At 43.8% G+C, this 27017-nt stretch overlaps 1 protein-coding gene across 1 annotated transcript in view; it reads right to left on the bottom strand.

The window, feature by feature from the left end:
- LOC126195601 (probable basic-leucine zipper transcription factor K) overlaps positions 1–27017 on the bottom strand; it is a 778093-nt gene that overhangs the window by 64618 nt on the left and 686458 nt on the right. The window contains exon 3 of the mRNA XM_049934227.1: positions 21966–22076. Coding sequence (XP_049790184.1) covers positions 21966–22063 — 98 coding nt within the window. The 5' untranslated portion in view covers positions 22064–22076. The remainder of the gene's footprint in view (positions 1–21965; positions 22077–27017) is intronic.

A 27017-nucleotide genomic window follows, 5' to 3' on the forward strand; every position in this document is an offset into this window, starting at 1 on the left:
TGGGCGCCTATGGAGTATCGTCTCAGTTGTACACCTAGATTCGTGATTTCCTGTCGGAAAAAAATGGCTCTGAGCACTATGGGACTCAACATCTGTGGTCATCAGTCCCCTAGAACTTTGAACTACTTAAACCTAACTAACCTACGGACATCACACACATCCATGCCCGAGGCAGGATTCGAACCTGCGACCGTAGCGGTCTCGCGGTTCCAGACTGCAGCGCCTAGAATCGCACGGCCACTTCGGCCGGCTCTGTCGGAAAAGTTACGTTTCGTAGTAATCGACTGAAAGAGATCGAGTAAGACCAAAGTGACATCACGTGTTTGCCAAGGAAATATTATAGGCCTTCCGCTGTTCCTGATCTCTATTGGGGACTATCTGAGCAGCCGTCATAAATTCTTTGTTGATGATGCTGTCATTTACCGTCTTGTAAAGTCATCATATGATCAAATCAAATTGAGTAACGATGTAGACAAGATATCTATAGGTGCGGGAAGTGGCAATTGACAGTAAATAATAAAAAGTGTAAAATAATTTACATGAGAACTAAAAGAAATCCGCTAAATTTCTGTTGCACAACAAATCACACATCAGTTCAGCTGAATATTAAGGGATTGCAATTACGAATAACTAAAACAGGAACGATCACAAAGATAGTGTTGAGCGGAAAGCGAACCACAGACTGCGATTTGTCGACAGAAAGAAAATGCAATAGGTCTACACTAAAGAGGTTGCTAGGCTACTCTTGTCCTTCATCTACTGGAGGATGGCTGCGCGGTATGGGATGCTTACCAGACACGACTGACGGAGGACAGCGTAAAAGTTCAAAGAACCGCAGCTCGTTATGTACAATTGCGAAATAGGGGAGAGAGTATCACAGATATGACATGCTAGGGGGTCGAGGCGGGGGTGTGGGTAGCAATCATTAACACAAAAATGTTTTTTGTTGCGGAGATATCTTCTCAGGAAATTCAAAGCCAGATTTCTCATCTGAATGTGAAAATGATTTACTGATGCCAACCTAACTAGGCAGAAATGGTAATCGTAACAAAATAAGAAAAATTAGAGGTCCCACGGAGGCACTGAAGCGTTCGTATTTGTGTGGTGCTAGTCGAGAATGGAACGGTAGGGAAATAGTCGGTAAGTGCTTCGATAAACCCTCTGCCAGGCACTTAAGAGAGAACTGCAGATGAGGCATGTAGATGAAGAAGTTGTACTCAGGCTTCGATATTTCGATTGTTGTACAGACATTCTTTCTATAAATATTACTTTACCTGGCTGGCATGCGTATGTTCTTCTACATCTACATGGATACTCTGCAAATCACATTTAAGTGCCTGGCAAAAGGTTCATCGAACCTCCTTCACAATTCTCTATTATTCCAATCTCGCATAGCGCGAGGAAAGAATGAACTCCTATATCTTTCCGTACGAGCTCTGATTTCCGTTATTTTACCTTGGTGATCGTTCCTCCCTATGTAGGTAGGTGTCAACAAAATATTTTGGCATTCGGAGGAGAAAGTTGGTGATTGGAATTTTGTGAGAAGCTTCCGTCGCAACGAAAAACGCCTAAGTTGGTGATTGGAATTTCGTCAGAAGATTCCGTCGCAACGTAAAACGCCTTTCTTTTAATGATGTCCAGCCCAAATCCTGTCATTTCTGTGACACTCTCTCCCATATTTCGCGATAATACAAAACGTGGTGCCTTTCTTTGAACTTTTTCGATGTACTCCGTCAGTCCTATCTGGTAAGGATCCCACAGCGCGCAGCAGTATTCTAAAAGAGGACGGTAAAGCGTAGTGTAGGCAGTCTCCTTAGTAGGTCTGTTACAGTTTCTAAGTGTCCCGCCAATAAAACGCAGTCTTTGGTTAGCCTTCTCCACAATATTTTCTGTGTGCTCCTTCCAATGTAAGTTGTTCGTAATTGTAATACCTAGGTATTTAATTGAATTTACGGCTTTTAGATTCGACTGATTTATCGTGTATCCGAAGTTTAAAGAGATTCTTTTAGCACTGATGTGGATAACCTCTTTTCTAAATCGTTTTGCAGTTTGTTTTGATCTTCTGATGACTTTATTAGTCGATAAACGACAGTGTCATCTGCAAACAACCGAAAACGGCTCCAAATTCCATGACGTGGCTACATTATTCTTGGTGTTCCTCTACCGCTGATTTGATCTTTTGTCTTAAAGGTATGTGACGTTTGTGCTCTTTACTGTCCTCCCAGTTTCACCAATATATACTTTGCTACAACCACACCTCGTTTCATACACTTCCGCAGTGTGGAGGCGGTCAGGCACGACCGTTGTAGGTGCTTTTATCTTGCGGTTGCCATTAAACCACTCTTCGGAAGGATTCCATCTATGCAGCCGGTCACTGTAGACATAAACGGTAGCCTCGCAGAATGTGGAGGCGGATGCTCTTGGTTCTTATTGTTTCCATTATTATTATTATAATTATTATTATTATTATTATTATTATTATTATTTCTTTCTTTTCTCAGACATTATGTCTTGTCAAAATAGGAAAGTGACGCGGACCTTGATCAAGCGTGACTTCCTTTTAACTGTACGGTATATGTTATATTGCATTTAGGAACTTTCGGGTAATTGAACATGTATCAATAATTACGGATTTCTGTAGTTGTATATATAAGTTTGGATGTAGCTGTATTGCATTGATGTACTGGTGGATATTGTGTGGTATGACTCCTGTAGTTGATAGTATGATTGGTATAATGTCAACTTTATCCTGATGTCCTTGACTTCCTCAGCCAGTTGGATGTATTTTTCAATTTTTTCTCCTGTTTTCTTTTGTATATTTGATGTATTGGGTATGGATATTTCGATTAAATGTGTTAATTTCTTCTTTTTATTGGTGAGTATGGTGTTATGTGGTGTTGTTTTATCTGTTATAATGGTTCTGTTCCAGTATACTTTGTATTCATCATTCTCCAGTACATTTTGTGGTGCATACTTGTATGTGGGAACGTGTTGTTTTGTAAGTTTATGTTGTAAGGCAAGCTGTTGATGAATTATTTTTGCTATATTGTCATGTCTTCTGGGGTATTCTGTATTTGCTAGTATTGTACACCCGCTTGTGATGTGATCTACTGTTTCTATTTGTTGTTTGCAAAGTCTGCATTTATCTGTTGTGGTATTGGGATCTTTAATAATATGCTTACTGTAATATCTGGTGTTTATTGTTTGATCCTGTATTGCAATCATGAATCCTTCCGTCTCACTGTATATATCGCCTTTTCTTAGCCATGTGTTGGATGCGTCTTGATCGATGTGTGGCTGTGTTAGATGATACGGGTGCTTGCCATGTAGTGTTTCCTTTTTCCAATTTACCTTCTTCGTATCTGTTGATGTTATGTGAACCAAAGGGTTGTAGAAGTGGTTATGCAGTGGTGTAGGCGATGTATTTATATGAGTGATTGCTTTATGTATTTTGCTAGTTTCTGCTCGTTCTATAAAGAATTTTCTTAAATTGTCTACCTGTCCATAATGTTGGTTTTTTATGTCGATAAATCCCCTTCCTCCTTCCTTTCTGCTTAATGTGAATCTTTCAGTTGCTGAATGTATGTGATGTATTCTATATTTGTGGCATTGTGATCGTATAAGTGTATTGAGTGCTTCTAGGTCTGTGTTACTCCATTTCACTACTCCAAATGAGTAGGTCAATATTGGTATAGCAGAAGTAATTATAGCTTCAGTCTTGTTTCTTGCTGTCAATTCTGTTTCCAGTATTTTTGTTAGTCTTTGTCTATATTTTTCTTTTAGTTCTTCTTTAATATTTGTATTATCTATTCCTATTTTTTGTCTGTATCCTAGATATTTATAGGCATCTGTTTTTTCCATCGCTTCTATGCAGTCGCTGTGGTTATCCAGTATGTAATCTTCTTGTTTAGTGTGTTTTCCCTTGACTATGCTATTTTTCTTACATTTGTCTGTTCCAAAAGCCATATTTATATCATTGCTGAATACTTCTGTTATCTTTAGTAATTGGTTGAGTTGTTGATTTGTTGCTGCCAGTAGTTTTAGATCATCCATGTATGGCAAAAGTGTGATTTTGTGTGGGTATGTTCGAGTAATATTGTATCCCTAATTTTATTATTATTGTTATTATTATTATTATTATTACTATTATTAGTATTACGCTCCGTATGAAGGTCCTATTAATGGAAAGGAAAGGTCATCACAGCTATTGCCCATTAATGTTTCCCTAACGAGGCGAGTTCTAGCACTGACCGCAAGCTCTTACTGTAATGGACGAAGACAGTGTGCTCAAAGCACCTTAGCACCTTGTTTCTGGACTGAATGGGAGGAGGGGGCGGGGGGGGGGGGGTGAGGAACGTGTGAAGCAGCGTTTCTGTTGGTAAGTTTCCTATAAATTCTGTGCCCAAAAGTATTGTTAAGCACTCTGTAACTACATCGAACCTCATGTCATGCTGCAACATTATACTTGGATATTTGCTAGACTTGACTGTGTCAAGCAACAAGCCACTAATTCTGCATTCGAATATAACAGGACTGTACTCATCTGCATTTTCTTATATTTATCCGCATTATGATGAGCTGTCATTCATCACAGCAAACAGAAATTATGTCCAGCCATTCTGTATGTTCCTACCGTTACTAAACGACGAAACTTTCCTTATACTACAGAGTCATTCGCAAACAGTTGCAGGTCGCTGCTCGCCTATCCGTCAGACGGCTTACATACGCTTCTATCACCCTTCAGTGGGGCACTGCTGACGATACCCTTGTTTGTGATGAACACTCGCCGTCTAGAACGACGTACGGGGCTCTGTTAGTTAAAACATTGGCTGCCGTGTGTATCAAACTGACAAAGTGACTTCTCTGCCAGGCATGTACATGAAAACGATACCTATATTACAGGCCCTGTGTATAATTCACATACACAGCGACATTGAATTCAAACGGGTTTATAGTTGCCCTGATCTCCTGGACAGGCCGTACACTTTTTGTTTCAATATTCGTTGACGTATATCGTGACAGCCGACTCTTGTAGTCTGCCCTGCAGTCAACTGTTTCCTTGGGTTTCTGGTCTCTGTTACATCCGCGGTAACGCGCGCGGCAAAGTTGCTAGAGGCAATGTGTGTTTGAAGCCGTTTTTTTGTCAAGATTTTCTTGTGAATTTGTGACAATAACTGACACGGAGACAACAGCGAATTCACTGAGAGTGAGGGCAGTTTCTCTGGCAATGATCCTGAGTACTGGCCGAGCAGTTCTAGGCTCCACAGTCTGGAACCGCACGACCGCTACGGTCGCAGGTTCGAATCCTGCCTCGGGCATGGATGTGTGTGATGTCCTTAGGTTAGTTAGGTTTAAGTAGTTCTGAGTTCTAGGGTACCGATGACCTCAGAAGTTAAGTCCCATAGTGCTCAGAGCCATTTGAACCATTTTTTGATCCTGAGTTCTCTTTTGAGTGTTCTGATCGTTGTTCCGACGATTCTGATGGAGGCGCACTGAGAAATAGAGGAAGACCAACTGTTGGGGAAACAGCAAATGTGCCCCCCCACCCCGCCCCCCGCCCCGCCTCCCCCCCACCCCGAGACGTCTTCTGAGTTACTTGACACGATGAACTGGAAGTATGAGTGATTTTACCACAACCTGCAATGAGAAAACTACTGATCACGTGAAGTCGAAACTGACTGGAGGATGTGATGGTTTGGATTCTCTGTTTTTTGATGACCAAGTTTTGGTAATAATTGTCACCGAGATGAATTGTTCTTCTGATCAACGATTTATTGACAGTATTGTCAATGAAAAATGTACAGAAAACAGCAGACTACAGTAATGGGTAGATACAAATAATGAATCTTTTTTTCGATTCATTCTGCGGACTGGTTTGGATTTAAAACCTACACTCCAAAACTACTGGTCAAAGAACTTGCTGTTCAAAAATGAAGCAAGTAAAGCTTTGTCCCACAAAAGGTTTGAGGCTCTTTTGAGTCTGCTACATTTTTCGGACACTTTTGGCACAAACTGTACAAACTTTCACCATTAGTTGATCTTATAAAAGATAAATTTCAGGAAGTGGATTGCCCTGGTGGGAAAGAGTGCATTAATGAAACTATGGTGCCGTTTAGAGGAAGGGTGGGGTTTCGCCAGTATATTCCGGTGAAACGTCACAAATATGGCCGCAAGATGTGGGTTCAGAGAGGCTACACCTAAAATATGAAAATGTGTTCTGGAAAGGAGATTGCTCTCGCAGATCGTGAAGTGTCTTCCCGTTTCGTGATGGAGTTGATGCGTGAAGTGTCTTCCCGTTTCGTGATGGAGTTGATGGGTCCATTGTTGAATATCGGACGCACTCTATATGTCGACAATTACTACACAAGCGTTGCCTTAGCCCGTAAGTTGAACGAACAGTCGCCCACCTCGATGGCACATTGAGGAATAACGAAGTACTATTCAACGACCGCAATAAAAGGGAGAGATCGAGAAAGATGAAATGATAGGCATGCAGAGTAATAAAAATAATACTGTGGGGAAACGGAAGGACGTCTTATTTCTAACCACTAAAGAAGTTCAGAAATGGTAGCAACCAATAAAACCAATGAAAATTTTGGAATAAAGAGCCGCAAAATCCTTCATAGACATGTCAGACCAAATGGAGTCTTATGTCTCAGTTTTACGAAAAAGAGTCATGTGGTAGCAGAAGATAACATTCGAGCTCTTTGCAAATACAGTAACAGTCAATGCTCATCTACAAGTTAGTAATTGACAAAGTTGTGCACGTGACTGAATTTCGAGAGAAAGTTGCACTTGCATTGATAAAAATTGGAAACCCGAAAGATGAACCAAGAACATCAAGTTCGCGGAACCATGTCTTGCTAGAAACCTGTACCAAGAGAAACGAGTGCACGCCATGTTACCGGAGATACACTCATAAATTTGATCGAGCTAAAGCTATAAAGAGATCAAAGCAACTCATAAAACTGTAATGGTTGTCCGAATGAAAAGTGCATGTGCTTGAAATATTTTTCAATTATTCACAGTTGTAAAGTAAAGCTTCCAACCTATTAATTAATTCTTATCTATTGTTACATTCTCTGTGAATTCGGAAACAAACCGATCGAGGTATTAAATATTTTGCATTTATATCATTTTCACTCCATTCTTTAAAAAATAACCGTCTTTCGTCTGAAATACTGAAAGGAATCTCGATTTGTCATGAAAGGTTTTTCATAATTCCTGTCCACAAGGCGTAGCAGGAAAGATATTGAAGAAATTAACTCCACAGGCCATGTACACGCCAGAAAATGGTCTGACCTGGTACATACTCTTGCATGATTCATGTCCGGCAGCCAATGTGTTATAAACAAAGTCTTCACGGCACTGAAGTATATGAGAATCTATTCCGCACGCTCGGACCTTCGTTAACAACGTATAGTTCACATCTGTGTCAAACGGTGCTATGCAAGGACTCGGCGTCTTTGTTGTCATTTTCAGCCAGCTAAAGCGACTTGTGCATTTGATACTTGTAGGCTCAGTATTTTACAGTAATCATACTCCTAGTAGTCTGTCTGTTTCGGCCTCTAGGCTTCTTCTGCGTCGCCTGCCACTGTTGAAGCTGGTTTCATTGCGCCTGCTTTTTCTGCACGCCCAACGCAAAGACCGGCAGCAGTGCCAGACGCATGCAATCCGGCACACACTCACACTCCTTTCAGCGGAGTCTGTACCCAGAATTCCGCGCATGGAAATGAGCTGCCGCGCAGTTGCCGAATGACAAACGTCCGTGGTGGAGAAAGAGCCGCGTAGACGCGAATGAAGGGCGTTCTATGCCGGGCGAAAACTGGGCTTGCTTTGAATTGTCTTTGTGAGAACATTTCATCTTTGACATCAAGGCGCAATGTTATTTTTTCAGCTGCCAGCCTCCTCTGAAAATGAGCCTTAAATTACCGCCCGTAATAACTGAAAAACAGTGTCATTTTCACCGTACATACATACTCTTACATGAAAAATTTTTGCAACGAACATGGTATGAGCTTTTTGTAATTCACCAGAAAGCTGTCTTCTTTCTAACAATAAAAGGAATCATAAATTTCTTAAGGGAAACATACACCCAGTTTAGATGTAGCCAGTGCTGATTTGGTCCGACGCGTTTCTAAAGCGACATCGAGAAATCGAGGCTTAGTGATTTGCGAGCCTGTTGAATACCATACGGAGCGCCAGTTTGCGTGAAGCGACGCTAGAGCAAACTAACGCAGCGGACTGCAACCATGGCCGTACTGCGCTCGACTCTCATAATTTTTTCTAATCTCCCACCAAACATTTCTGCGGCTACACACAATCATGTTTCTTCGGAAAGGAACCAAACTGCACAAAGGAATTAAAGAATCACTTTCTTTTTAAACCTGTCGTTTTCCCCCATTGCGTCGCAGGGGTGTGAAATTTGTCTCAGAGGCACCTACAACCTTCCTCTGTAGCGGGGCAAACCGTGGCGCCCTGTGACGTCACCCTCGGGCTCGTGGACGTATCAGACATCAAGGTATCCATACGCGCGAAAAGAAGGCCAGAGCTCAGAAGTTCATGTGAAGCGTAAGGCGGGTCAGTGAGGCCACATTGGTACCATAGTTCACTGAAGTTCCGCCCAGTGCCACTGTGGACGAGCTACACGATGGCAATGTCACACCCCTTCTAAACCGCCAGCAGGTCAAAATCCCGACACCCGGCGTTGAAGTCACGCAACGTTCTTATGAATGGATGAGGAAAACATTTCAGACCCCGTCGCTCAGAATCGACGTCAAGAGGCCTCGGGAAGTGGCATAAATGGCGTCAGTGGAACCACCTTCCCTTGGGACGCTCACTTACACACATTTCACAGTCGAAAACTAGAGTCTGCAGTGTGATATAGAACAGAACGACATTCTGATGGTTTTCAAAAGGCGCCAGAATGATTGAGTAATAATGTCCCGAGGAGAGAAGTTGCTTAAAAAAAGAGCATACGACAATTTTTATACAAAAAGCTGAAGTATCAGAATTAAAGCGGTCGGTAGTTTATTTAGACGAACCTTGGAGTCACACAAAAAATATACTGTGAGTAAATGTTGACAAAGTGCCCGATGAGTATTGTCGAACATTTCCAGGCGTTGGTTCATTCGTGTGAATGTACGACTTCATTTCGTGCTCATTTCTTCTCTATAACTGAAGAGGAAAACTTCGACTGTCATCTAGAAATGGTAAAAAATAAATCAAGAATACGTAGACAAGGAATGTCGAACATTTTCCATTAATTAAGGTGCAAAAATCTCCTTCTCTCCTTTGTTCTACCGACAAAATTTTGCAAGAGAATGATTCTATACCTACTGCCACCATGTCGTTAGACTTATTCCAATAGAAGTGCTCTGAGAACTTGGAAACAATAAGATCAATAGTCGCTGTACGTCTAGCATCTCTCGCTCTAACCCAAGTAAGTAATTTCTGATCCTTTGCTATTGAAAATAAAAGGCACTTGCACTTTGCATGGTGCAAGCATTGCCACGTAATGCCACTTCGGTGTCTTGCAGGTAATTTCGCTGCTTTTATATTCAACCAGCTTTCCAGTTGTCCTCGCAAGCCTGAGTGGACCTCCTTCGAGACCTTTCCACCACAAAAAATTTGAAGTAGTAGCCGGGAATCAAATCCAAGATATCAGAATTACTAACCAAATAACGCTAATTTCTAGGCAATACGATCATTTTGCTTTTGCAACTATGATATTAGCTTTTGCTGTTGTGGTATCGGAAGACTTGAAAGGCTGCGTACCGCGCCAAAGACGTGTGTGTGTGATGGCTACTGGAGGAGAGATACCATGACTAACGAGGAAACTGAAAATATAATAGACTCAGTCCGCATGACTGGAACAAGGGGCCGGCATTATCATCTGCAATTGAAACAGCAGACGACGAGCCAGCAGTCACAGCGACGTCGCAGGGGAAGGTAGTTTTAAGGATAGTGGCAACGAAGCGACATGAGCACGTAATGTGAGAAATATCGCACGTTCTGTTTATGTTGTTGCTACAAATAGGCACTTCATTTAGCTGCGCTTAAAGACGTCTAGCTTGTGATAAAACTTCACTTGTAAGACAAGGGGCCAGTGCCCTGTTATTAGATGGCGGGAGTGGCCGAGCGGTTCTAGGCACTTCAGTCTGGAACCGCGCGACCGTTACGGTCGCAGGTTCGAATCCTGCCTCGGGCATGGATGTGTGTGACGTCGTTAGGTTAGTTGGGCTTAAGTAGTTTTAGGGGACTGATGACCTCAGCTGTTAAGTCCCATAGTGCTCAGAGCCATTTGAACCATTTGAACCCTGAAATGATAATTAAATGGGCACCGTAGCTGCAACCAGGCGTTGATGTACTTCACTGAGGAAATGTTAAAAATGTGTGCCCCGACCGGGACTCGAACCCGGCATCTCCTGCTTACATGGCAGACGCTCTATCCATCTTTTTCTTTTTTTTTTAAGTGCCACCGCCACTTTTCATCCTATAACAAAAAATCTGATCCACTTCAGGCGTTGGCTCCTGAGTAAACCCACCCCAGAGAGCTGCCTATATACCAGCGGAAATATGGGAAATCAAGGTTAGGGCTATCCTTTGGCACTTTTTTTTTTACATGATTACATTTAGGTAACGTGTACAAATGAGAATTCTAGTAACTAAGTGTTACAAGTAAGTGTTACAACAACAAAGGTGGCATAAAAGAGTAATCAAAAAATAAAAATATAAATCACTGATGTAATTCCAACTAAAAGGTTCTTCAATAATGTAACTGGTTCCACTTGGAGCCTCGCCATCGTTATCTGATATCTCCAATAGCGTCTTTGAAGGGCATCTGCAACGGAGGCATTCTGCTTCGCTAGTGCCTCAAGGAAAACAGCATCGTTGCAGCAGCTTGTCTCTTCCTTCGCTCATGGCTGACAAGGCAGAACGTTCAGCCGTTAGTGTGATGCGGCACATAACATTAACCGCAGCTTGGCACTCCCCAGCTGAGTGGGGGATTAACGAAAACGCTGCGTAAATAATTTGCGAACAGCGTACGGTATTTCGGTGTCCGTTCGAGGGCATTGTGAGCATTTTGTAGGAACCACCAGTAATCAAGCTGCTCTTTCTCTCCGTCGCTAAATATGTAGGCGACGGTAAGTCCTTTGAACCATGTAAGCGCATGATATTTTGCAGCCGGAAAGTAAGTTTCATCGGGACAGAGTAGGGTCTGAGGGTCAATCATTTCAGGTGAGACCCGGAGGTAACAAGCCAATATCTTCTGTGTTAGTCGCCAAACTCCGGACGATGATGCGCAAGTAAAACGGTGTTCATCGGTATCCAAAAGGTGACAATCTGGGCAGTAAGGGGAGTCTGCCAGTCCAATAGTGTGAAGTCGCTGTCGTGTGGCATATTTTTTGTTGGCGATCTGATACCACTTCGAACGCACCGTGGATGACAGAAAGTTGTGGTGTATCGTTTTCCACACTCTTGGGCAATGAACCGTAGGGTACTTGTTTTCCACCACGTTATGGGGAACAGCCCGCATAAGGTTGGTATAAAAATCTTTCGCCTTTGGTGGACGTGTGGCGGAGAAGCTCGAGCTGACATAGCTGTAATCAAGAATGAAGGTCGACACACGGGAGAGCTGTGGTGCGACGTGCGCTACCGACACCGGCGGGACGTTAGAGACTGGCATCAGAACCTGTAGTAAACGACCCGTGAGAGAGGTATATTGACTTTTCCATCGTTTCCTCATGTTGCTATGTAAAGGGCAGCTGCTCTCGCCCTGATGTTGACCAATCCCAGCCCTCCTTTGTGCACTGGGAGGGTAAGAGTGTCGTATCGTACTTCAAAGATATGACCTGCGGAAACGTAGTAACTGAAGGCCGCCTCATTCCCCCCGACTTAAATCCCGCCGGGCACGTGTGGCATGCGTTGGGGAAACGTACTGCTGCACATCCAATGCACCGACGACCATCCAGCATTTGTGGAGAAGTGGAACAAATGGTTAAAATGGCTCTGAGCACTATGGGACTTAACTGCTGTGGTCATCAATCCCCTAGAACGTAGAACTACTTAAACCTAACTAACCCTAGGACATCACACACATCCATGCCCGAGGCAGGATTCGAGCCTGCGACCGTAGCGGTCACGCGGCTCCAGACTGTAGCGCCTAGAACCACACGGCCACTCCGGCCGGCAGAAATGGAACGCCCTACGAGAAGAACTCCTTACCCGACCTTTCGGCCAGCATGTGAGCACGTTGCAAAGCATGCACTGCCGTCCATGGTAATCAAGAACCCTATTAAGAACCACGTCGCACCTTTCGTAATGTCTAGGGGACTATAATGAATCGTGGTGACTTTAGTGTAATTGTTGTCTTTGAATAAAAAGTACCGTGGAAGTTCATCGAACTCTTATTTCTTTAAGTTACCATCTGTACCATACTGTTGCAGTTGCTTATATGAATGGTCCAAGTTTCATTGAGCTATGTTGCGTGGCTGTGGTACAACTGTGACGTCGCATGGCAAGACATTTCCAAATCGGTGTAATGTATGTGAAAAAAGAAACATTTATCTGTATTATTATTATTATTATTTCATTTCTGTATGAACAGTTGTCTATTATGTAGAGTCTGTAAAAAAGGAAATAATCATTTTTCATTTTTGTGTTTGTGCGATATTTATGTATATTTTGCAAATAACGTCTGTGGTTGGCGAGTGTGGAAATTGAAGCAGACAATGATAAAAAAGATATTTATTAGTGTACTGAATTGATTATAAATAGTGGAGGCTTAAATGTTACCCTCTCTGTGTTCTTGTAGCCGTTAAGGTTGTAAGAGCTTGGTTAGCTTTTTTCTGTTCTTTGTTCCAGAAAGACGCAATTGGAGGCTGATGTATAAAAAGGGTGTGTACTTTGAACTTATGTTGATTTTTTAATATAGAAATTGTTAAAAATACTTGTAATAATTTATTGCTAGCTTGCCCAGTATTTCATTCCACATTTTTAGCCGCAGCAAATTCAAATTAAATTGAATGAAAGCAATTTTCCCGTAATTACGCGGGAAGGTAATGATACATTAAAATTATTTCTTTCAGCTTACCGGAGACGTCAGAGGAGAATTGTGAATCTTATTATGTCATTTTCAGGTGGACATGGGCAATTGCTATTACACTCTCAGTGGCGTAAATAATTTACGCAAATCAGAATGGTAAAACTTTACTTGTGTGATGTCAAAGACTGCTGTGCTGAAACCTGTTCTGGCTAATAATAATAATAAAATCAAATTTCATTTTTTGTTTCATGTTCTCGTGTTAGTCGCGGCAATCAGTAGTGGTCATATGTTAAAAAATCCACTGCAGCTTTTATGTTTAGCGAACATAGCATACTGTAACTTCTTTACGTGTAAATAAGAGTAATTTTCAGTGCATATCAGAGATTAAAGTAGAGAAGGACATGTTGAATTTCATAATTAGTTACAGTAATGATACCGTGTTCCATTTCTAACAGGCCAGATCAGGGTGGTTAGGTGAAAATAGTTTGCAAATTAAAGATCACACGTTCACAGCAGGAAATCTTTTAGTGTTGTGCGTATCCCCACATAATAGGTCGAGGTGCACAAAGATCAAAAAGTGCTCGTTGGGGAGACGCGACACAACGTGCGAAGCTACTTTTCCTTAAGTTTGGCGCACAGTATAATTTCAGTTTCCGTCGGGAAATAAATAGAAATGTGACTGAAATTACAACTGTTTCTCAACTTTATTTTTGCACAGAAACCCTTCATTTCGACAATTTTTTGTTGCGACTCGATCAGTCATACTTTCGTTAAAACGAACTTTCAATTGATTTTTTTTTTTTTTTTTTTTTGAGATCTTTTGAACTTCCGAGTTATATAGAGTCGTCGATAGATATAGAGGCGTTTGGCACGAGGATATTTTCCGAGCTTCAAACCTGATAATGTGGCGGAAAAACTGCGTCAACCTGAGCAGAGCAGTTTGGCCGGACGACGACACCTTCACTGCATAAACTTCCGGCCCTTAGATCGCCCACACGAGGGAGACAGCCTTGCAGGTTAAGAGGCCTGCCGACCAGTCGGCACCCTCTCGCGACGCCGTGGGAGCACGAGGTGTTCACACGGCGCGCGGCGCCTTTGCCAGCTAATTGCAGCAGCGCTGTATCCCCACCACCGGCCCGCTGCTACCCCCACCGCCGGCACCCTGCTATCCCCACCACAGCGCCTCCGCTACCCCCACCACGGCCGCAGACCGCGGCGGCGCTCCTCGGCGGCGCCCATTGTTGTCGCTGAGCCCGCTCGCGTGCCCCAGAGTAAACAAAGGCGGCGTTCATTAGCGCCGGCGATATGCCATTGTATGTAAGTGAGGAGCGCAGCCTCGTAAAAGTCGCTTCCCAGAGCGCGGGTGGGCTGCCGCAGTCGGCGCCCGCTTCCGCCCGCTACCGGAAGCTCTGCGCACCTGCCCTGCTACCGGCCGCTACTGCCGAGGGGGCAATCGAGAGGCGAAAAAAGAGGAAAAGGGGAAGAAAGAAACGACTGGAATAATTGCAAAGCAATTACTCTGCATGCAGGACGATTGTAAGGAAATCCAGAACGACTCAGACCGGAGGTTCTCAAACCTCGAATGTGCGCCATGTGGGAAGGAAGGCAGGGTTTAACGTCCTGTCGGCGGCGACGACCATAGGGATGGCCTCGTATCACTAACAGTTGAGATGACAGGCATCTTATCCGCATTGCTGTAACGGATCGTGATGCCACGTCAAGATCCCTGAGTCAACAGATGGGGACGTTTGCAAGACAACAACCATCTGCACGAACAGTTCGACGACGTTTGCAGCAGCATGGACTATCAGCTCGGAGAAAATGGCTGCGCTTACCCTTGACGCTGCGTTACAGACAGGAGCGCCTGCGGTGGTGTACTCAACGACGAACCTGGATGCACGAATGGCAATACGTCATTTTTTCGGATGAATCCAGGTTCTGTTTACAGCATCATGATGATCGCATCTGTGTTTGGCGGCACCGCGGTGAATGGCTCTGAGCACTATGGGACTTAACATCTATGGTCATCAGTCCCCTAGAACTTAGAACTACTTAAACCTAACTAACCTAAGGACGGCACACAACACCCAGCCATCACGAGGCAGAGAAAATCCCTGACCCCGCCGGGAATCGAACCCGGGAACCCGGGCGTGGGAAGCGAGAACGCTACCGCACGACCACGAGATGCGGGCCCGCGGTGAATGCACATTGGAAGCGTGTATTCGTCATCGCCAGGCTGGCGTATCACCGGGCGTGATGGTATGGGGTGCCATTGGTTACACGTCTCGGTCACCTCTTGTTCGCATTGACGGCACTTTCAACAGTGGATGTTACATTTCAGATGTGTTACGACCCGTGGCTCTACTTTTAATTTGATCCCTGCGAAACCCTACATTTCAGCAGAATAATGCACGACCGCATGTTGCAGGTCCTGCACGGGCCTTTCTGGATACAGAAAATGTTCGACTGCTGCCCTGGCCAGCAGTTTCTCCAGATCTCTCACCAACTGAAATCGTCTGGTCATTTTTGACCGAGAAACTGGCTTGTCACAATACGCCAGTCACTACTCTTGATGAACTGTGGTATCGTGTTGAAGCTGCATGGGCAGCAGTATCTGTACACGCCATCCAAGCTCTGTTTGACTCAATGCCCAGGCGTATCAGGGCCGTTATTACGGCGAGAGGTGGTTGTTCTGGGTACTGATTTCTCGGCAACTATGCACCCAAATTGCGTGAAAATGTAATCACATGTCAGTTCTAGTATACTATATTTGTCCAATGAATACCCGTTTATCATCTGCATTTCTTCTTGGTGTAGCAATTTCAATGGGCAGTAGTGTATTTTGACGAATCTTAGGTACCAAGTTCCGGCGCGATTTAGCTGTAATGTTTTAGTTATATGTTCACCTGAAGATGCGGCTCTTGGTGCCATGATCTAAAAATTAAGGACTAAATACAGCTGAAGCGGTTTATTAATATCCAAGATGATTACTTATAGTTGGGGTTGCCCTGTCTACGAGGTTGCCTGCAGAAGACCTTTTTCTCCGGTAAGTTTCCTAATCAGTTCAATTCTGCACGATGTGTAAGTTTGAAATTATCTTTGTCTACTCCACCGGGATCGAATTCGCACTTATTTCCTGTCTCAAGCAAAAGCCGTTATACAAATTCCCTTTCATTCACGCGACTAAGAGCGACATGTCGCCCAATGTATACCGTGCTATTCCTCTGTTACCTCTGTGGCTCACGTCACTGATTGTTTAAAAATATATATTTGTAAATATACAACATTGCCTTAATATAACAGGTCCAGCCATGTGTTAACGAATCGAAATATTCGTGTCACTGTAACACCCTTCCTTTTTTCCGGTATTTGTTTCGAAATAGCGAGTCATATGTGTATTAAATTTTTTGTAAATTGCTTCAAGTGTGCCACATTAATGCTCTAAATTTCACCCATTTCTGCCATCGCCGTAATACTTAGGGTTTAGAAGTAATCGTGACTATCTCTAGTCAGACTAGCAGCCCTGATTCGACACTAATACAGACGGTTTTCCTTTAGTTTTGCATGTCAATCCCATCACATGTCCTGCAGATGTCAGGTACGTCTTGCACCAATAGGAATTGTCTGCGATGCCAATTCGTATGCACTGCCGAAAAAAAATGCAGTATGCTCAAGGACTGTATTCAGTGGCACCACGATATAATACGCACAAACTGAGGGCTGTAAGTGCCTTTGAATCATTTGTCGCGGTCATCGGTAATCAGAGGGCGTTCGGCAGTCCTGTCTGCGCGCCCTTTGTTTTGACTTTGCAGGCAGTAACTACGCTGAGTTTAGAAGTGTAGCGTGTACACTTTTATTATAGGGCGCAACCACGCCCTGCCGACGTGTAAGTGCTCCTGTTGCACAACTTCAGCCAGTTGAATGGAATCGCATTCTGAGCCTGCAGAGGCTGTCTGCTCTGTAAGCCCATGTTCTTCGATGTGCGCTGAACGGTGTGCTCCGAAAGATTTGTGCCAGCACCAGTATTTCAATATGTCGTACGATCTGCTGAACTGCCGCCTATCGCTTAACAGAACTGGCAGCCTCGAACCTCCACATTCTGTGATGAGGCGGGGACGATCAACAAGCTGTCACCTGCTTCCGATTTCATTGTCCTTCAACCACTTTCGATAGATGCTCACGACAGTAACACGCGACCATTTGGCCAACTCCATCGTTTCCCAGGTGGCGGACCGTAACGATCTGCTCTTTATCAAAGTCTCTTATGTCAGTGGAATTCCATATTTGCGGCTCGTATCATCACTAGAATGATTTTCCATCCGTCTCTGGTCCTCTGATGTGTCCATCCGGTACGTGCGTGAGAATGGACTCAGGTTTTCTTTGAACCTTTCAGCAACATGCATGACAATGCTCGACCGCGTCGGTCTGTTCAGATGACCAAACAATATTGTTACCTAGGGTTACAGTGGGCACGGGATTATCGGGACCGGACTGCGGATTAATGGAAACTTGTCATCTCGTCAGGTGAAGCATAATTCTTGTTACACCAGATTGGTCGCGGCAAGCAAACTGCAGATCGAATCATAAAATGGTTCAAATGGCTCTAAGCACTACGGGACTTGACATCTGAGGTCATCAATCCCATAGACTTAGAACTACTTAAACCTGACTAACCTAAGGACAGCACACACATCCGTGCCCGAGGCAGGATGCGAACCTGCGAGCGTAGCAGCAGTGCGGTTCCAAGCTGAAGCGACTAGAACCGCTCGGCCACAACGACCGGCGCAGATCGGATAATGTTTCGCGACACGGACTCAGTGGGGGAAGGGGATGGCGGGGTTGGGGGAAAGGAAGGTTTAGTAAGCTCACAGGACAAAAGATCTGTCACCACTGCAGAAATAATTACAAGCATTGTTAATACCGTGTGATACTGCCTCTGCACTTGATAATCACCTGGATCCGTGTAGGAAGTGAGTAGAAATGTAGTATGGAGGGGGAGTGTTCAGAAAGGCAGTCACGTATTATTCCAGCCCAATGAGCATTACTGTTGTTTCTTGAAAAAATAGGGCTATCAACTGCATACTGTGAAACTTCCCTTTGTGTGTAAAGATCGACACTGCTGGAAAAATTCTTACGTTATTTGATTTTCAAACAAATGAGCAAATCTGAACGCACTCAGACAGTTCTCTCTTTACTTATTCTGATCATCACTAAACTGACACAGAATATTTTTAGCGCAACGCAATCTGACTTTCAATAATCCCTACAAAAGAATGGCCCTGACTAACAATAACCTATACCTTTCATGAATCACTTACCTCACAAAAATCTTCGTTACTCGAACTGCTGCAATACAGCGAGCGCCAATACTGCCAGATAAATAAAAGATTCTAACTACTGAAGGCACTAACTACTGATAGGCATAGATAGCAAATGAAAGATTTTGATAAGAACAAACAATGTATTTACCTTAATAGTGTTCAAAAGTCATCATATGTATATCTATCAATTCATGACATCCATCTTTATAAATTTCCTTTTTCTGGCGGACACACGTCCGCTTGTAGCAACTTCTCAAAACTGTGGTATCTCTCTCCCCACATCCACCACTGTTGGCGGCTCACCTCCAACTGCCCAACGCTACGCGCTGTTCACATCCAACTGCCCAACGCTACACTTGCGAATATTCCAACAATGAGTCCAACCAGCCACAGCCTTCACACAGCACAGTCAGCGATTTTCATACAGAGCGCTACGTGCCGTTACCAACCTCAAAACCTGAACAGCCTACTTACAACTGGTCATGCACATACTGACTGAAAGGAAACACCTGATCATTCAGAGTATTTAAATAAACATGCTGCTTCGCGTTACTGGTCACCTTTGTGAACGGACCCAATTCATAAGGGAAAAAAATCCAAAATATCACAGACTCACTTCCGGCTTGAACCTGATCTTGCACACGTTCTGGACGAAAAGCTTCATTTCGCCTTCGGTGCATTCGACGAACTGCGTCATTTGAATATAGGCAAAAACGTGATTCGTCATGCAACATTACGCTCCTCCAGTCAGCTACTCTTCACATTCGATGATTTCTAGGTCACTGAAGACCCGCAGGTTTATGTACCCGTGTAAGCAATGAACTCTCGCGATGTGACCGACTCCAAATGTTCATTCCATGCAGCTCCCGTCGCAACGTTTGAGGGGCCTTCGTTTACTGCCTGCAGCAAGTCTCGTCGCGTCAGAAAGCGATTTTGATTCACAAACTGTGAAACGCTTCTCCCGTTCCTTCCAAGATTTTTTCCCTACCACAGTTCTGACGTCGTGTTTCGTGGCCACGTGTATTGCACCTTCACTTGCATGTATGTTAAACACTGCGCCAAAAAGCACCAACATAATCCGCAACTCCACAGACTGTATGGCCATGGATATGGCAAAACACGAGTGCCCTTTTCAGCCATTCCTTCACGTCCTTACATTTATTTACCCATATTTCAGTACGATGCCGGTCGGGGTGGCCGAGCGGTTCTAGGCGCTACAGTCTGGAACCGCGCGACCACTACGGTCGCAGGTTCGAATCCCGCCTCGGGCATGGGTATGTGTGACGTCCTTAGGTTAGTTAGGTTTAAGTAGTTCTAAGTTCTAGGGGACTGATGACCTTAGAAGTTAAGTCCCATAGTGCTCAGAGCCATTTGAACCATTTTTTCAGTACAACGTCCGGTTCAAACATAAATGTCTCACTGACTGCTACTGCCTTATGCTCACGTAGTGCGTGCGTGGTTGAGCACGTGACTCGCTCGCTGCGCTAACTGTAAAGGCCTTATGATTCATCTGTGCGTGCGCACTGGGGTGACCAACTTTTTGACCCAAGAGCTTATTACGCTAGATCGGACATTCACCTGATTAGATTAGATTAGATTAATACTAGTTCCAAGGATCATGAATACGATATTTCGTAATGATGTGGAACGAGTCAAATTTTCCAATACATGACATAATTAGTTAATTTAACAACTTTTTTATTTTTTGTGTTTTTTATTTTTTATTTTTTAATATTTTTTTGTTTTTTTGTTTTTTCTTAATTTATATCTAAAAATTCCTCTATGGAGTAGAAGGAGTTGTCATTCAGAAATTCTTTTAATTTCTTCTTAAATACTTGTTGGTTATCTGTCAGACTTTTGATACTATTTGGTAAGTGACCAAAGACTTTAGTGCCAGTATAATTCACCCCTTTTTGTGCCAAAGTTAGATTTAATCTTGAATAGTGAAGATCATCCTTTCTCCTAGTATTGTAGTTATGCACACTGCTATTACTTTTGAATTGGGTTTGGTTGTTAATAACAAATTTCATAAGAGAGTATATATACTGAGAAGCTGCTGTGAATATCCCTAGATCATTAAATAAATGTCTGCAGGATGATCTTGAGTGGACTCCAGCTATTATTCTGATTACACGCTTTTGTGCAATAAATACTTTATTCAAATGGCTCTGAGCACTATGGGACTCAACTGCTGAGGTCATTAGTCCCCTAGAACTCAGAACTAGTTAAACCTAACTAACCTAAGGACATCACAAACATCCATGCCCAAGGCAGGATTCGAACCTGCGGTCTTGCGGTTCCAGACTGCAGCGCCTTTAACCGCACGGCCACTTCGGCCGGCTAAATACTTTATTCCTCAGTGATGAATTACCCCAAAATATGATGCCATATGAAAGCAATGAGTGAAAATAGGCGTAGTAAGCTAATTTACTAAGATGTTTATCTCCAAAATTTGCAATGACCCTTATTGCATAAGTAGCTGAACTCAAACGTTTCAGCAGATCATCAATGTGTTTAAAAAAATTTAATCTCTCATCAATGGACACACCTAAAAATTTGGAATATTCTACCTTAGCTATATGCTTCTGATTAAGGTCTATATTTATTAATGGCGTCGTACCATTCACTGTAAGGAACTGTATGTACTGTGTCTTATCAAAATTCAGTGAGAGTCCGTTTACAAGGAGCCACTTAGTAATTTTCTGAAAGACAGTATTGACAATTTCATCAGTTAATTCTTGTGATTACTATACTTGTATCATCAGCAAAGAGAACTAACTTTGGCTCTTCATGAATATAGAATGGCAAGTCATTAATATATATTAAGGACAACAAAGGACCCAAGACTGACCCTTGTGGAACCCCATTCTTGATAGTTCCCCAGTTTGAGGAATGTGCTGATCTTTGCATGTTATGAGAACTACTTATTTCCCCATGGAAACTGTTGTGGTTATCGAATGTACCATGAAAGCTGTGGACTACCTGAAAATTTCTGCGTACTATCTGTACCTCTTTGAGTCTTCCCCGGCGACGATGACATATTCCAGCAGGATAACTGGCCGTGTCACAAGGCCAGAAACGTGTTGTAGTGATTTGAAGTGCATGGCTGTGATCTTATGTTTATGTTTTGGTGACGAGATTAGCCTTAACTAAGCCCGATGGATCATACCTGGGATGCTATCGAGCGCCAGCATCACATCCACAGACCATCGACCCGTAATTTACGCGAACACATTTGCATACACATGCCTCCGGACACCTACCAAGGACTCGTCGAATCAATTCCGCAAACAGTCGCTGCTGTATTACGCCAAAGGTGCTCAAACGGCTCTGAGCACTATAGGACTTAACATCTGAGGTCATCAGTCCCCTAGAACTTAGAACTACTTAAACCTAACTAACCTAAGAACATCACACACACCCATGCCCGAGGCAGGTTTCGAATCTGCGACCGTAGCGGTAGCGCGGTTCCAGACGGAAGCGCTTAGAACCGCTCGGCCACATCGACCGGCGCCAAAGGTGCATCAGCACTCTGTGACACTGGTGGTCTTAATGTTTTGGTTCATTGTAGTGTAGCGCCAGTAGTACCGCCTCACCTGGCATCCCCAGCGGGCACGGGGGTGGGCACCCGGGGCGGCGACACGGGGATGGCTGCAGGCCGGCGTCTCCCCGGGCGGACCGCCGCTGTCTCCATGGCCCGCCGCGACCTGCAACACAAGCAAGCACCCGCGTCACTGCCTGCGCTGCACGTCACGCGATGACGTACACAAAATGCTCCTTGAGAGACGCAGAGAGAGTGACAGCACGTAAACCTTAGAATCGGCATGACCCGTGTTTGAAAGTCCAGTCGGAGGGTCGGCAGTATCGCTAATTTGAAGGAAATAAAACTGTGTACCGCTCCGCCGCAGTACAACTCGAACTCAAAGCTTTGCGACTGTTCCCTCTGATGCCGGCTCATTACTCTAAACTTCAATCCCTCTTACTCCTCCACAGACTTTCGCGCGGGAACGTAGCACTTCTGGGAAACAGGTAAAGATCCTGGTATGGATAGGAGTTGGGCTCGCAATTCTCACAGCATTCCGCTCTGCAGGATAATTGTTCTGAAATACAAAACTCAATAGAAAACAAATGGGGAGATGAAACATTTATGTGTGATTCAAGAGATTAATTCACTAATGATAGTGAAATGTTAATGCTGTCTTTTTTGTTTTTAAATCCAACGAGGGCGCAGAGAAGAGACACATCTCGAAGTACGACACATTTATTGAAATTCGTTGGATCTTGTGAGCCCCTGCTTGCTTACTTCGTTGGTAATTACTCCTCTCCTTGTCGACTGTACGAGGGTTGGAATTTTAATAGTGGCAACTATTTATTTACAACTTGTACAAAATAGATACGTGTTTCAAAGTTTTACTGATCTTCAAAGTAGTTGGTTGGTTGGTTTTGGGGAAGGAGACCAGACAGCGTGGTCATCGGTCTCATCGGATTAGGGAAGGATGGGGAAGGAAGTCGGCCGTGCCCTTTCAGAGGAACCATCCCGGCATTTGCCTTCAAAGTAGTCACCAGCATTGTGTGTAATCCGTTGCCGGTGATGTGGAAGTCGTAGGATACACTTAGCAGTGCCAGTTATGTTGACGGTTCGAGCTGCGCGGTCTATTGCCCGACGAATTTGTAGCAGTTCTGAAGATAACGCCGAGAAGTGTTTCCTTCAGTTTATAAATCGTGTTGAACTCTTGACGGCTTAAGTCAGGGGAGTGCAGTAGGTGGTATAGCACTTAGCAGCCCCATCAGTCAAACAAATCAGTACGTGCTTGAGCATTGTCCTGCAATATGATAGCCGGCCGCGGTGGCCGTGCGGTTCTAGGCACTGCAGTCCGGAACCGCGGGGCTGCTACGGTCGCAGGTTCGAATCCTGCCTCGGCCATGGATGTGTGTGATGTCCTTAGGTTAGTTAGGTTTAACTAGTTCTAAGTTCTAGGGGACTGATGACCTAACATGTTAAGTCAAATAGTGCTCAGAGCCATTTGAACCATTTTTTGCAAAATGATAGGTCCTGCAGAAAGTGTCATCACTTCTGTCTCTAAGCTCGTCGTAGGTTGTGTTCCAAAAATGAACAGCATAGAGACAGAAGTGATGACACTTTCTGCAGGACCTGACATCATTTTGCAGGACAATGCTCAAGCACGGACAGTGCGAGGTGTTACCGATTTGTTTGACTGATGGGGCTGCTACGTGCTATGCCGCCTACTGCACTCCCCTGACTTAAGCCCTCGTAAGTTCAACTCGATTTATAAACTGAAGGAACACTTCACGGCATTCGCTTCAGAACTGCTACAAATTCGTCGGGCAACAGACCGCGCCACTCGAACTGTCAACGCAATTGGCACTGCATAGAGTATCCTACGATTTCCACATCGCTGGAAACGGGTTATACATAATGCTGGTGACTACTTTGAAGGTCATTAAAACTATGAAACACGTATCTATTTTGTACAAGCTGTAATTAGTTGCCACTATTAAAGTTGCAACCGTCGTATATTGTTACTTAACTAGCGTCATCTGATGATTGTCTATGTGGAGTTCATTAAACACAATGGATTGAGATTTACTAAAAATTTATTATTTCCTTTGTCGAAAGCTGTAATTCTATTAGAGAAAAAAAAATCATCCCATAAGATTTTTATATTCAGGAAAAAAAAATTACTTTCAATCTTGGAGGACGACCGGCAATCAGTAGCACTATCATAACTCCATATACAAGTATACGTAATCAGATCCATTGGATTGAATTCTCCTGATATGCAAAGATAATTATACAACACCACCGAAGAAACTTTAACAAATTTAGATTAGTTCGACATTGCAATACGGTTGCGAACTAGAAGTAATACGGAATTCTTTCTGTATCTTTGTGTTTTATTTGGCATTGTGTTTCACATGAGCGGAAATACTGGGAGCTCAGGTCCTAGAGTCGGCAAGCCAATCATTCCTTCGTACAGTAAGAGGAAATTCCAGGATCAGCAATAATTCTTACAGCTCACTAGCTCGTCGCAACCCAGAAAAAGAATGACGAAACGTAGAACAACTTCTAAAACAAGCACTGGCAAATGGTCTTGCACCAGCGACATAATCTCTTGGTTGACACGACCAGCAATCATATAGATAGATATAAAAATTCGTTAACGATGAAGATAATTTCTCAAAAATTACGCCATAAATTTAACCTATACTGAAATGAATTCTACATTACGTATTACTTCACAGTATTATTTCGGCACGCTACGAGCGAGGTGGCACAGTTGTTAGCAAACTGGACTCCCATTCGGGAAGACGGCGGTTCAAATCTGAGTCCAGACATCCAGATTCAGGTTTTTCGTGACTTCCATAAATCGCCCCAGGAAAATTCAGGGATGGTTCCTTTGAAACGGCACCGCCAAATCCCTTTCCCATCCTTGAACCAGTCTGAACTTGTACTCCGTCTCTAATGACATAGATGTCGATGAGACGTTAAACCCTAATCTCTCTCCCTCCCTCCCTTCCTTCCTTCTTCCGAACCGCGAGTCGCACATTCAGTACACTACTACTCTGCCGTTAGAATGCTTCGTCTGCTCGACTGTTCACGACCGTCCACATCTGTAGACTCCACTTTAACGACTGCTGCGCCGGCGCGAGCCCAAAGCAAGCAACCGTGAAACTCACTATTGAGCCGAGAGTTGCTGGATTACATACGCTGTACGAAATACAAGAAACCTTTGTACAGTTGCGAATTCGCTGAGAATCTCGCTCTACAATTTATTGGCGACACACGAAAATGTGTTGCGGACCCGGATTTCCCACGTTACGTGAACGGTCACCTTAACCACTTTGGCTATCTACGCACGACTCCAGGACCGACCCAAACATCCAAGCGTTACCGTGTGTCCACGTCCTGCACTCGCGCAACTGTTGTGATTCCCTCACGGGAAGAGGCTGACTGACTACTGTAGATTGCAGGAGTGTGTGTGACATTCGGAGATTTAGGTCAGTCCTGCAGGTGTGCTCTGATAACCGAAGTGGTTAAGGCGACTGCTCGCATAAAGCGGGAAATCCGGGTTTGAGTCCCGGACCAGCATAAAGTTTCCATGTGTCGAATTGTACAGCTGCAGTGTCATTGTTTTCGCAATTGCGAATACATTTCTTGGATAAAATTTTGTTGGTTGGTTGGTTGGTTGGTTGGGATTAATGGACTAAACTGGTAGGTCATCACTCATCAGTTCCTCGCTCATGGGACAGTCCATTTGGAGTTATAAATCTGATCGAACTGCCACAGAATGTAGGAGTGGTAGTAGAGAGTAAGGTAGAGGTTCTTCAGGATCGTAGAGTGTGGGTGTAACCAAAGTTTTCATGTCTGACGTCAGGTGTTGATATGGGTAGGTTTTGGATCGGGCCATAATATGAAGCGATAAGCAACCGAGTAATGAAATCTGATGTTGTTAAACCTATTTGAAGTACGCTCTTTTATTTACAAATGTCTTGATCACAGTTAGCGAATTTATGACAGTTTTTTTGTACCCTGGAACTTTGTTCTCCGGGGCACTTTTATTTGCCCCACCCTATACCTCGTGTGAGCGATACCACCGCCTTTGTATATGTGCATATCACTATCCCGTGACTTGTCACCAGAGTGTATATTGTAAATAATGTAAACCAGAACATGCATAATTGCAAATAATATCTTAATCGATTGACAATTACGAACAGTAATTGCAAAATCAAACGAAAGGCACCATGGCGCTCATGATAAAGAGTAATTACAATTATCACAATGAAATTTAATAAATTTGCATTCATTCAATACAAAAATACATCTTAATGTTCTTGACAGTTAATTTGATAAAATATTAATTTTAAACATAGTTAAATTATAATCTAACTTCCCTCTACTTCTAGTGGTCTCTTATGCTATTCACGTCGTTTTATATGTAAATGACTTTATTTCAGTTTGTACCAAAAGTGATAAACGTGACATTCGTTTACATAGCATTGCAAACAATTGTACACATCACGCTATACAGAATGGACACGGATTCAATTAAACTAAGTTCTATGTATGACACCAAATATCTCTAAGAATGATTAGTGCTACTTGAGATGCAAAAATAGGGCCATATACCGAATGTGCAAAATGAAACTGATATCGAGCGAGCGGGTGCTATGCTAAACCGCAGTATTGTATACTAATCTCGAAATGGTACATTACAAGCTGTTGAATAAATCTGGTGAAATATGAACAACAGCAGGACGTAGGTCTGGCACTGAAAGCTTTCGACCAACAGATACAGTACCTTTTACCGGAAGTGCCGAGATCTGCCACGGAAGAGACACTTAAAAGCAGCAGGCATCTTCCCCCACCGGCACTGCCAGAAAATTGTGCGAAACCGTGACGGGGCGGCAGTTTCCGGAGCCGTTAGGCTACTGTGTAGCGACAGCTGGAATCCAGTGGCAGCAGGAGGGAGGCCCGCGGTGTTGTCTCTGTCCTGCGTCCCACGCCGGCGTCGGCGAGCTTCACAAGGCGCGACCAGACCAGCTGTCGAGCAGAGCAGCCCCCAGCTAATGCCGTGGTCCATTAACGCTGCCTGCTCGCGGGCCCGCACCTACTTCTGGCTTGG

This window comes from Schistocerca nitens, chromosome 7 (assembly GCF_023898315.1).
Source record: "Schistocerca nitens isolate TAMUIC-IGC-003100 chromosome 7, iqSchNite1.1, whole genome shotgun sequence".
Classification (NCBI taxonomy): domain Eukaryota; kingdom Metazoa; phylum Arthropoda; class Insecta; order Orthoptera; family Acrididae; genus Schistocerca; species Schistocerca nitens.